The sequence below is a fragment of the Oryctolagus cuniculus genome, chromosome 7 (genome assembly GCF_964237555.1).
Source record: "Oryctolagus cuniculus chromosome 7, mOryCun1.1, whole genome shotgun sequence".
NCBI lineage: Eukaryota > Metazoa > Chordata > Mammalia > Lagomorpha > Leporidae > Oryctolagus > Oryctolagus cuniculus.
In genome coordinates, this window is record NC_091438.1 from 155505981 (window position 1) to 155518552 (window position 12572).

Here is a 12572-nt window from a genome sequence, read left to right on the forward strand (position 1 = left end):
CTGGGGAAGAATGTTTTATTTTTGCTTTTAAGTTTACATGTAAAACCACCTACACTGTGCAATCACAAATATTTGAAGAACACATAGTTGAAGAGGAAAAAAAATCGGAATGAAGAGAAACTACAAACAATCTTTAAGCTCTTCCTTCCACTTTTCTGGAGATTTCAAATTGCCTCCAGTGAACATGAGTTATTTTTATAGAGAATTAGGACTACAGTTTTGTGAATAAACATTTCTGAATTTCATTGGCTCCAAGTAGAAAGCCCTTCTCGCTGTAGCTAAGCTTCCTGACAACCTCCAGAGGCTGAAACTACCAAAGGATAAGCCCATCCCTGGCGTTCTTAGGACTGCTTCTACTTCTTGTGCACTGACCATAAAGCAAGCCGGCAAGATGACGAAGCCACCAGGAACGGGTCAGGCTCCAGCCCTGGAGTCAAGGGAACTGGCACACACGGTCAGTTTGGACAGTGTCCCTCTCCTGGCCTCCGGTTCCTCATGAATAGACTGGGAGTGGAGGCTGGGCCAGTCTTGTGTAGCTTTCTGGAAGCCTGCTATGAATTGCATTTGATTATAGCACTAACAAATCAATTTAGGGGAGCTAGGAAATCAATGACTTTCTTTCATTTGAATGATATAAACAAACAGATTAAGCCAAAGAGAATTAGGAAAAGCAATTACTAAAAATTTATCCACATAGATATATATATATAAACTGGACTATCAGAAAAACATCTGAAAAAAGAAACAGAATATAAACATAAGATAGTCCAAGCCTGTACGTGAACCACATTTTTATAATTTATAGCCTCAGCCTTCTGTTGAAAGATGAGGCCACAAAAAACAAGACCAGGCACTCACAAGCTTGGCTTGCATTCTGCGAAAACCCAGCCCAAAGCACCTGGAGACCCTCAGGTTGTGTCACTCATTCAAGCAACTACTAATGGACCACAAGGACTCAGGTACTGCAGATCTAAAGAAGAACGAAGGCACTCCCAGCCAACGACAGGCACAGATGTGAGAACAAGTACAAAACAAGGAAATAACCGGATTAACATAATCAGAGCAGGCCGGTGGGGGAAGGCACCCTCTGGTGAGTGCTGAAGGTGGGTGTGTGTGTGTGCACACGTGCAAGCGTGCACACCTGGTTTTACTTTTACAATCAACTGCAGTCTTCCGGTCAAGGGTCCATCTGCTGCCTCGCAGGCCCCCCAGGGAGCCTCAGGGCCACCTGCTCTTTACTGCCCGCAGTGCTCACCGATCCGGCTCTTGTCCACAGCAGACGGGCAGAGCCTCACTTCCTCGGGAAGTCCTCGCAGCACGTGTTCGGGCACCTCGGCCAGGGACTCTGCGGCTGCCACAGGCTCGGCAGTGTTCTGCAAGGCAGGAAACAGGCGATCAGAGCAGAAGGAAGAAAGCTCAAGTCGTGTTTTGTTTTTTTTCTGGTCCGATAAGCAAACATGCAAAACATGTAACTGAAACCGGAAGCTGGCAGATCAGACCCAAAAGGTGACGGCAAGCACGCGCGAGGCATTCTGACGCTAGTTTATGAGACTCCAAAGGAAACGGCTGCTACCTCGGAGCCCGTCTGTGTTTATCTGTTTGTCCTAGCCACCTGCAGCCACTTGCAAACGATGCACACCCCAGCACCACACTGCTTCCAGCCCTAAAAGATCTGGCAGCCAAGGACAGCTCAAGCCTGCTTTTAAAATCAAAGGCTGCGTTCCCTGCTTCAAAATGCTCGAAAATGGAAATCAACATTGTGCACTCAAATGAAAATGTCCAGCACATACTGCAGAGGCCACGCTGCCTATCTGACCCTGCCCAGCCCAAACACCCATCCACCAACCACTCCCAGCTTGACTGGGGCTGGAGCATTCCATCCAAACACACACCACATCTTACGGTGGTAGAGGTGCGACCTCCCCAGAAAACAGAAATTCAGCAGTGCACGGTCACAACGATGGCACAAAGCAGCCAAGACAGGAAGAACATCACACGATCCCTGATCGAGACGTAGGCTGGAACTCATCATAATCTCAACACGCAAGATTACTATTAGATAAGGACGCAGGACGGAAAAGGCGACGGCCAATCAGAGGCAACTCTCAAGTCAAAGGAGAACCACCGAGTGTCTGCTACCTGGTCCCACGTCTCTGGGGACGATGCTGGAACCGCCCCAGCTGACGCGTCGGTTACAGCACCTCTGAGAATGCCGGCCTGTGTTCAGTTCACTGCAAACGGACACAATTCCCAAGGACTTTCAAAGGAACCAATGTAAGCAAAAAGCAAACTTTAAGCTAAAGATTAATTTTTTGCACAATGAAGCTCTTGTGGTTTTTAAGAATGTCATGTGCCAAGACAGGAATACCATCCAAATTTGTGTACTCCCAGCATTTCAATTTTTTTTTTTTTTAAATATCAATAGGCTGCTTCAAGAGAAAGGAACACCACAGTGGTTGCCAAGGTCTCGTCTCTGGCCCGCTTCCAGACAACATCCCTCAGACACCTGCCGAAACAGGAGGATAAATTCGCTCCAGAAAACAGCTTTAGGAAGCTCTGAATTAGCTATAGTGCAAATAAATTTAACACAGATATTTCTACTTCTAAATATAACCCATTCTAGAAAATTTTAACCTGCAAGCTGGATTTTTGGAAATATAAATTTTTTCTAAATTTGGTACATGATGATTATTTTGTAGCTCTCACCCATTAGGCAACAGTCAGGAGTACCAGCAGAGCCAGGAGTCCTGTCAGCGCCATCAGGGTTACACTTTCTGGGTTGTGACCCAGGGCCAAAGCTCGGCACCACTTACCACCGCAGGAGCAGCCCGCTGGGAAAACAGCGTCTGCTGACCTACACTGGCACTTCCGGGCAGCGGCACACCGACGGCTGCTCAGCACGAGCGCTGTGCTGCCCACCTTACCTGCTTGGTCAAGTTACCCCAAGCAGCCCGAGAGGAAGGGAGTCAGGGATTCCCCTCTAAACCTCGCCACACATACACAGACACAGGAGGAAACCAAGCCTTGGGGAAGGGGCCCAAGTGGTTCACAGCCTGCATCTGAATCTCTGTCTGACTTGGGGTCCCCACCTGGCATCACAGGAGCACCACCTGAGAACAGCCTCCGCCTAAAACCTACAGACCCACGGCCAGGTCAGCCACTCCCACAGGAAATGTCTCACTCGAGACCACTGTGTTAGAACCTCTCGAACAGGGGCTGGCGCTGTGGTGCAGCGGGTTAATGCCCTGGCCTGGAGCGCCGGCATCTCATATGGGCGCCAGTTCTAGTCCCAGATGCTCCACTTCCAGTCTGGCTCTCTGCTTTGGCCTGGGAAAGCAGTACAGGTTGGCCCAGGTCCTTGGGCCCCTGCACCCATGTGGGAGACCCAGAAGAAGCTCCTGGCTCCTGGCTCCTGGCTCCTGGCTTCGGATTGGCACAACTTCAGCTGTTGCGGCCAATTGGGGAGTGAACCAGCGGATGGAAGACCTCTCTCTCTCTCTGCCTCTCCTCTTCTGCATAACTCGACTTTCAAATAAATAAATAAATCTTAAAAAAAAAAAAAACTCTAGAACACCTGTGAGTATCAAGAACCACAGCACAGCAGCCAGGTGCAAAGGAACTCGGACGATCCCACTGCCCGTGGTCACCCGGACGGTCCCACTGCCCGTGGTCACCCGGATGATCCCAGCATGACTGTGGATGGGAGCCCCTCACCGGGAGAGGACACTTTGTTAGTGATCTCAGAATCCTCACTACGGTGGGACTGAGCTCACACAGGAAGCCCTCACTCACAGCACCCCACTCCAGTCTCGGGCCAGCCCAGCCCTCCCTTCCACCTCCAGTGAGTGCAGTTTCTGCAGCAGCGGCTCTGGCTGCAAACAGCAGGGACACTCTTAGAAAGTCAGTGATTGATACTGACGCCATAAACAAGAGTGTCAATTTGTTAAGTCAACAACAGGAGTCACTGCGCACTCACTCCTCATGTAGGATCTCTGTCCTTAATGTGTTGTACAATGTGAATTAATGCTATAACTAGTACTCAAACAGTATTTTACACTCTGTGTTTCGGTGTGGATGCAAACTGTTGAAATGTTTACTTAATTTATACTAAATTGATCTTCTGTATATAAAGATAATTGAAAATGAATCTTGATGCAAATGGAATGGGAGAGGGAGTGGGAGATGGGAGGGTTGCGGGTGAGGGAAGATATGGGGGGGAAGCCATTATAATCCATAAACTGTACTTTGGAAATTTATATTTATTAAATAAAAATTTTAAAAAAAGTCAGTGACTGAAGAACTGGAAGGCACAGACTTGTGGCATGGCCTGCACTCTCCCCTTCCTGTTTTCCCTTCATGGTTCTTATCACGGCCATTAATAACTGTGTAATTATGTGCTGAGTGTGTGTCTCCCCTGCTAGACCGGAGAGAAGACAGATGGTGTCTGTCCAGTCCAGTGTTGCGTTCCCAGCGCTGGGCAGTGGACCTCAAATGTCTGTTGTCACTTAAATACTTGACTGAGTGTGTGATTCTTGGACGCTAACTGAAACCTTTCTTTGGAAAAAGGAGAGAAAGAAAAGAGCAGGGTCACCTCTCAGAAGCACTTTCTCCACATGCGCCCGGGCACTGAGGCAGGGACTGGGGTGAACACAGGCGTCCCTCGGCATCCAGGGGCACAGGTTCCAGGACCCCTGCAGACCCCAGACTCCGAGGAGCTCCCATCTCTCACGGGACACGGCCCACACTTTAAGTCACCTCTACAGTACTGACAACACCTAATCAATGCAAATGCTACGTCAGCAGTTGTTGGGGTATTGTTTAGGAAACAACCGTGTTGGGAACCAAGATAAAATCCAGGCAGAGCCCGCATGTAACCACTAAGCCAGCAGGGTCTCCACTCCCAGTCCGCAAGCGGAGGTCCCTTTCAGGAATGCAAAGTCAGAGCTACTGTGAAAACAACACTAAGATGTCACCGGCCTTTTCCCCTTGGCTTCCTGAGGGCTCTGCTCTGTGATGATGTCATCATCCTGCCAGCTACTGAAATACATCGCCATTTAATTTTCTGATTCTGCAGTTTCTGAGTTGTGAGTAAGGCCTGTAGTCTGACACTGCTGCAATCGATGTGCGAGACCCAGGTGAGACGCCATCCCTGGGGAAGGCAGAGTGACGAGGACACAGGACTGCGATTTTTCCAACTTCCTGTGAAGCTATAATTATTCAGAATAAAAACTTTTAAAATGTTTCTAGATTTCTAACATGGCGAACAGCCCCAGGTTAACAAGCATCAACACAAAGCCAAGAGCCGCTAGGCCACGTGAGACGGCCCCACACCTTCCAGCACCTCTCAGCTCAGGGCGAGGAGCAGAGGCCGAGACTCAGAGCCCAGACCAACAGGAGTGCGGTGCTGAGACCGCAGGGCACACCCACGTCCCACCTGCCCCTCTTCCTGTGCCCCAAACACATGCGCAGGGTCTTTTTCACTGGAAAGGGTTTCACTGCTAACTTCTGAAAAAGAATAAGCAAAACACACCGGAATAAACTGGGCTAAGTTGGCAGTGGCTTCCGAGTACGGTATCCAAGGCAACCGCTTACCAGCAGGCCTCTGAGCTTCTGGTGGGGAGGAAAAGAAAAGCCGGAGAGAGACCCTCTTCTCTGCTTTTAAAGCCCAGGGTGCTGGGTCAACTCTGGCACGGTGGGTTGAGTTGCCACCTGCAACGCCGGCATCCCATATGAGCACCGTTTCAAGTGCTGGCTGCTCCGTTTCACACCCAGCTCCCTGCTCATGGCCTTGGAAAGAAGAAGATGACCTAAGTATTTGGGTTCCTGCCGCTCCTGTGGGAGACCCGCATGGAGATCTACTCTCCTGGCTTAGGCCTGCCCAGTCCTGTCTGTTACAGACATTGGGAGAGAAAATCATCAGATGGAATCTCAGAATCTCTCTCTTTCCATTGCAAATAAATAAACCCCGGGGCGCTGAGGTCCCAGGGCAGCAGAATCTGACAGGGGCCAACCAGCATTGTCATCCCGGGCCCGGCCCTATGATACCGGACCTGCCAGCAGCAGTGCCCACTGTGCTATGCCTACGCCGGGGCTCAGCCACAACACTGGTGGCAGCCTGCACCTGTGAGCCCTTGCTGGAAGGCTGGTTATCACCTCTCACTGTGAGCAAACACAAATGCCAGCTGCTGAGGGGCCTGGGGTACAGAGAGAGCAATGGCTGGAGGGCAGCCCAAGCTCAACTGGGAACCAAGTCCCTGCGTGAGATGCCTCATTGCAGAGCAGAGAATGAGGGAAGGGCCAAGAACTGAGTGCTCTATGGGGCCGAGAATGAGGGAAGGGCCAAGAACTGAGTGCTCTATGGGGCCGAGAATGAGGGAAGGGCCAAGAACTGAGTGCTCTATGGGGCCAGCGCTGTGGCGGAGGGGGGAAAGCCACCGCCTGCAGTGCTGGTGTCTTATATGGGTACAGGTTCAAGTCCCGCCTGCTCCACTTCTGATCCAGCTCTCTGCTATGGCCTGGGAAAGCAGTAGAAGATGGCCCAAGTCCTTGGGCCCCTGTATCCATGTGGATGACCTGGAAGAAGCCCCTGGCTCCTGGCTTTGGATCAGCACGGCTCCAGCCATTGCAGCCAGTTGGAAGGTGAACCAGCGAATGGAAGACCTCTCTCTCTGCCTCTCCTTCTCTCTCTGTGTAACTGATTTTCAAATAAAAAAATAAAAATTAAAAAAAATAACTGAGTGCTCAGGCCACCATACCAAGAGGGAATCACAAAGAAAGCAGCAGCAAAGGGGCCCTGGAAGTCATCAGAGAGGCAGCGTCCACAGAGGAGGGGGTGACAGAGCCAAAGGCGGCAGCGAGCCTTGGACGGACCCCTCTCCCCAGCTCCCACAGCCATGCCATCCTGCGCAGGGGGCGCGGCATGTGCTAGGCCCGCACGGTTCTCAGACAGCAGCAAGACGAAAGGCAGGCTCGGGCCAGCTGCGGCCACAGACGGGCATGGGAGCCTGTGGGTGTCCCCACGGGGTCAACAATATAACCTGCGAGATAAGGAGGGCACGTGTTCTGAACAAGATGACAGGCGGCAGCAGCTCAGGAAGTGCCACCCAGACCTGGACTTGAGCGGACTCAGCAGTGCCGGCACGCGCAGGAGCGCGGGGCCGCTGCAGCTGGCTCCACGTGAGCCGGAGCAAACCCAGAGCGGCTGGCACTGGACCCTGCAGGACCTGGAGGCCAGAGCAAAGAGCTTACTGTACTGGAGAGCACCGGGCCAGCAACCACGGGAGGGCCTGGCAGTGGGCGACAGCATGGGATGAGATCTTCCCTGGCTCTGGTCGACTCTACATTCAACCCCCCCCCCCCCCGCCCCGTGCCCCTTGAGGAAGCACTGTACAAAGGCATCTAGCCCAAAACACTTTTAAAAAACTTTTTTTCTTTATTTATTTGACAGGTAGAGTTAGTGAGAGAGAGAGAGAGACAGAGAGAAAGGTCTTCCTTCTGTTGGTTCACCCCCGGAAATGGCCGCCACGGCCAGAGCTACGCCAATCTGAAGCCAGGAGCCAGGAGCTTCCTCCTGGTCTCCCACACAGGTGCAGGCGCCCAAGCACTTGGGCCATCCTCCACTGCCTTCCTGAGCCACAGCAGAGAGTTGGACTGGAAGAGGAGCAGCCAGGACCAGAACCCAGCGCCCATATGGGATGCCAGCGCCGCAGGCAGAGGATTAGCCAAGTCAGCCACGGCGCTGGCCTCAACCCAAAACACTTTTTAAAACCTAATCCTCTGCCTGCGGTGCCGGCACCCCGGGTTCTAGTCCCGGTTGGGGCAACAGATTCTGTCCCAGTTGCTCCTCTTCCAGTCCAGCTCTCTGCTGTGGCCCGGGAAGGCAGTGGAGGATGGCCCAAGTGCTTGGGCCCTGCACCCACGTGGGAGACTGGGAGGAGGCATCTGGCCTCTGGCTTCAGATCGTCGCAGCTCCGGCTGTAGTGGCCATTTGGGGGGTGAACCAACAGAAGGGAGACCTTTCTCTCTGTCTCTCTCTCTCTCTCACTAACTCTGCCTGTCAAAAAAAAAAAAAAACTTTAAATAAAAGTCCAGTGGTTACCTTTCTGGTCAGAGTTTTTAGGGGTTGAAAAGAAACAAAGAACACGATGCTGGCTCCTCCTCTTGTGCAGAAGATTCCGACAGAGGGCAGGAATGGGCCAGGGCAGGGTGAGCTGCCTGCCAGTGGGGCCGACAATGGCGACACTGAGCTGGAACTTCCCAAACTCTTTTCACCCAAGGCCACAAAGTATCACAAAGTGACAGCCTTGTAAGGCAGATGGGCTTGTCTGGCCTACCAATGCTTAAAAAAAATTATTGAAAAAAAAAATCACAGAAAAACACCCATTTTACACTGACAGTTCCCCGGCCCCTGCGGTCCCCTAAGTGCCTGGCTCACCTGGGACCCCCACCCCCTCGTGAGACCAGATCTTCTTTCCCTCGGGAGCTTCCACCTGGTGACCCCCCCACACAGCTCATCCATGCAGACCCCAACCAGGCCCCACTCGGCGGGCTCAGAGGGCTCAGCAGGGAGACAGCCGCGGAGGCGTGCAGCGCGAGCGAGGCTGCTCTCGGTCCAAACCAGGGACGTTCAGGTCTGAGCCCAAGCAGCGCAGAGATGAGAAGGTGGCTTATCGGGCGGAGTCAGGAGCAGGTTGTAGGATGAAAACAGTGAATGACAAGAGAACGACCACAACCACAACTCAGTGTTTCCTGGACGTTGGGCTCCAGCCTGCCTGCCTCACGTTTAGTCGCTCACTGACCCCTGGCTGCAACCACTGAGGGTGGGCACCAGCTGCGCCACCTAACAGGAGAGAGAGCTGACACCGAGGAGCCGACTGGGCCAGAGTCATAGCAGCTAAAGGTGCCGCCTGCAGCGCCGATATCCCATATGGGCGCCAGTGAGTGTCCTGGCTGCTCCACTTCCCATCCAGCTAATGGCCTGAGAAAGAAACAGAAGATGGCCCAAGTCCTTGGGTCCCCGCACACAAGGGAAGACCTGGATGCTCCTGGCTTCGGTTTGGCCCAGCCTTTGTGGTCATCTGGGGATTGAATCATCAGACTGAAGATCTCTGTCTCTCCCTCTCTCGGTGTAACTCATTCAAATAAATAAATAAATCTTAAAAAAAGAAAAAGTCAATGACTGGGGCTAGGCACTGTGGCACACTGGGTTAAGCAGCCACTTGCAACGCCCACATCCCACATCAGAGCACTGGTTCAAGTCCTGGCTACTCTGCTTCTGATCCAGCTCCCTGCTCACGTGCCTGGAAAAGCAGCAGAAAATGTCCACGTATTTGGGTCCCTGCCACCCACGTGGGAGACCCACGTGGAGTTCCTGGAGCCTGGCCTAGTCCTGGCTGTTGCAGCCATTTTGGGAGTGAACCAGCAGACTTCTTTCTCCCTACCTCTCTCTCTATATATAACTCCACCTTTTAGACAAACAAACAAATGCAGTGAAGTCAGTGACTTGCCCACAGTCACACAGCTGGAGAGGCCTGGTCAAAGCTGGATGTGAAGCCTGAGAGTAGGGAAAGCAAGGGCTGGAGGCCTGTGACCTCTGCAACACAAGGCCCACCCGCAGGCCCACCCACAGGTGCTACCCGCAGGCCCACCCGCAGCCAGGGGCGCCTTCCAGCTACCTGAGGAATGCTACTTGACTTGTGGATTTTTTTCTCAGACCTCAGAAATAACATATTTTCATTCTGAAACGCAATACCCAGATTTTATCAAAACTGCTAGTTTGTCTAACAGAATACATGAGTCAAACTGAGACTGACAAGCCATCTTTATCCACAATGTTAATTTCCTAACTATACACTTATTTATTGAGGTTTAAGTTATAATAGCTAGAATCACCTTACTTGGAATCCTTTAAAAAAAGTCTAAAAAATCAAATTTGTACTCGCAATGATCCATTTAAAATGCATTCTAAATCAGCAACATGCCAAAACACAAGTGTTTTAAAACATACATATTTTTAGGCCTAGGAAAAAGGTGTGGAGATAGAAAATGGGAGCGAAAGCCACGTTTCCAGGGGGGGCGATGGTCGGACAGCCTCCCACAGACACCTCTGCAGGAGGAGCGACCGACAGCACGCAGCCCCGTGGGAGCCCCAAAGGCACGGTGCCTACACATCAGGGCACGCACCAGATGATTCCACTCCATGAAACTACACCAGGAAAACCAACCTCCAGGGGCAGACAGGCCACCAGCAACGAGGACTAAGGCAGAGTGGCAAAAAAGGGTTTCCGGGAATGACAGAAATGTCCATTTAGCAATGGTAGTAATTACACAAGTGTAGACATTCGTCAAACTCAAACTGTACTCCTAAAATGCATCCATTTAGGGCAGCTGTTGGATGTGGTAGTTAAGGCACCAGTCGGGACATCACATCCCTTATCAAAAGGCCTGGGTTCCAGTCCCCGCTCCACTTCAGACTCCAGTCTCCTGCTAATCACCCTTGGACGCAGCAGGCAATGGCCCAAGTCCTTGAGTCCCTGCCACCCACAAGGGACACCCAGATGAGTTCCAGACTGCGGACTTTGGCCTGGCCCTGTCCCAGCTATAGCAGGCATTTGGGGAATGAATCGGCAGATGGAAAATCTCACTGTCAGACTATCTCTTTCTGTCTCTCTGCCACTTACCAAATAAATAAAAATACATTAAAAAGATTTTAATGGTTACTTTTCTCACCACAAATTACACCTCAGAGTTGATTTTTGAAGTCAAATAACTAAGTAAATAAATCTTATATTGTCATCTTTGTTAAAAATCAAACTAATACTCCAAGAATAGGGGTTAACACTGTGGTGCAGTGAGCTAAGCCATCGCCTGTGAACCCACATCCCAGAGGAACGCTGGTTTGAGGCCACTACTGCTCGACTTCCAATCCAGCTTCCTGTTATTGCACTTGGGAAAGCAATGGAAGATGGCCCATGTGCTTGGGCTTCTGCCACTCACGTCGCAAGCCTGGAGGGAGTTCCGGAATCCTGGCTTCATCTGGACCAACAGGGTCATGGCAGCCATTTGGGGAGTGAACCAGCAGATGGGAGATCTCTCCCCCCACCCTCTCTCTCTCCCTCCCTCTCTTTTCTTCTCCCCCACCCTGCCCCCAGTCACTATGGTTTTGGAATAAAACAAATATTTTTTAAAAAACTACTCCAAGGGCCGGGGCTGTGGTGTAGCAGGTAAAGCCACCGCCTGCAGTGCTGACATCCCACACGGGCGCCAGTTCGAGTCCCGGCTGCTGCAATTCTGATACAGCTCTCTGATATGGCCTGGGAGAGCAGAAGAAGATGGCCCAAGTCCTTGGGCCCCTGCACCCACATGGGAGACCTGGAAGAAGCTCCTGGCTCCTGGCCAGCTCAGCTCCAGCCATTGTAGCCAATTGGAGAGTGAACCAGCGGATGGAAGACCCCTCTCTCTGCCTCTCCTTCTCTCCCTGTGCAACTCTGACTTTCAAATAAATAAATATTTTTTAAAAACCTACTCCAAGAATATAAAGGACAAAACCACCTACACAATAAAAAAAATACAAAAACTTTTCTTACTTTTTTTTTTTTTAACACAAACATTCCTCTGCTCAAAACCTCCCAAAGATCACCCTTCTCCCTCTGCCTCCCGGCCAGGGCCTACCCTCCTCAGGAAACCCATGGAACTGCCCCAAGCCCCTGACTCACCCTCCCTCCCGAATTCTGCTCCCTCCCTGCAGCCCCTGCGTCCACCCCCTGCACCCTGTCCTCTGCACCTAGCAGGGCGCTGCACGCACAGCAGAATGCCGGCACGGGTGGCACTCAGGCTGGATACACCATCTGACACAGGCAATGCACACTAGTGTTTTTAATACAATTATTTGCAAGTTTTACTGCTATTTCATTTAAACTGTTATAAGTGACTGCTTTTCCGTACTTCACCCAGAAAATAAGAAATTATCACAACAGCTTTAATCTACTTAATTAAAGCAGCTGGATTCTTAAATATGGGCTCGATCAGAGGTGCCACTGGAAAGCAACAGCAGAGATGGGATTCAGTGTTGCTCAATATTCACACCAAGGTGTCTGCTGTAGGAATAGAGTATTTTTTTTACAGATGTATCTTATGTATTTGAAAGACAGAGTTACAGGGAGAGGTGAAGGCAGAGAGAGAGGTCTTCCATCCGCTGGCTCACTCCCCAGATGGCCGCAATGGCTGGAGCTGCACCGATCTGAAGCCAGGAGCCTCTTCCAGGTCTCCCACGTGGATGCAGGGGCCCAAGGACTTGGCATCCTCCACTGCCATCCCAGGCCACAGCAGAGAGCTGGATCAGAAGAGGAGCAGCTGGGACCAGAACCAGCATCCATATGGGGTGCCGGCGCCTCAGGCCACGGCTTTAACCCACTGCACTACAGCGCCGGCCCCTGAATAGAGTATTATTAACCACCGGCATACCTGTGACCAGCAAGAGACGTGGAAGATCCCTAGAGCATTAAACTCCCCTAAACTTCTCCAGACAACTCTTCTGCTGCTAGTCTAAGTCAGACAACAGGGGGGAATCAAAC

The 12572-nt window shown here is 51.4% G+C and overlaps 1 protein-coding gene across 7 annotated transcripts in view; it reads right to left on the reverse strand.

Annotated features, from left to right (window-relative positions):
• PRDM2 (PR/SET domain 2) overlaps nt 1–12572 on the reverse strand; it is a 125682-nt gene that overhangs the window by 88267 nt on the left and 24843 nt on the right. For all 7 annotated transcript variants that reach the window (XM_070077047.1, XM_051834336.2, XM_070077044.1 and 4 more), the window contains one exon: nt 1256–1373. In XM_070077047.1, coding sequence (XP_069933148.1) covers nt 1256–1373 — 118 coding nt within the window. The remainder of the gene's footprint in view (nt 1–1255; nt 1374–12572) is intronic.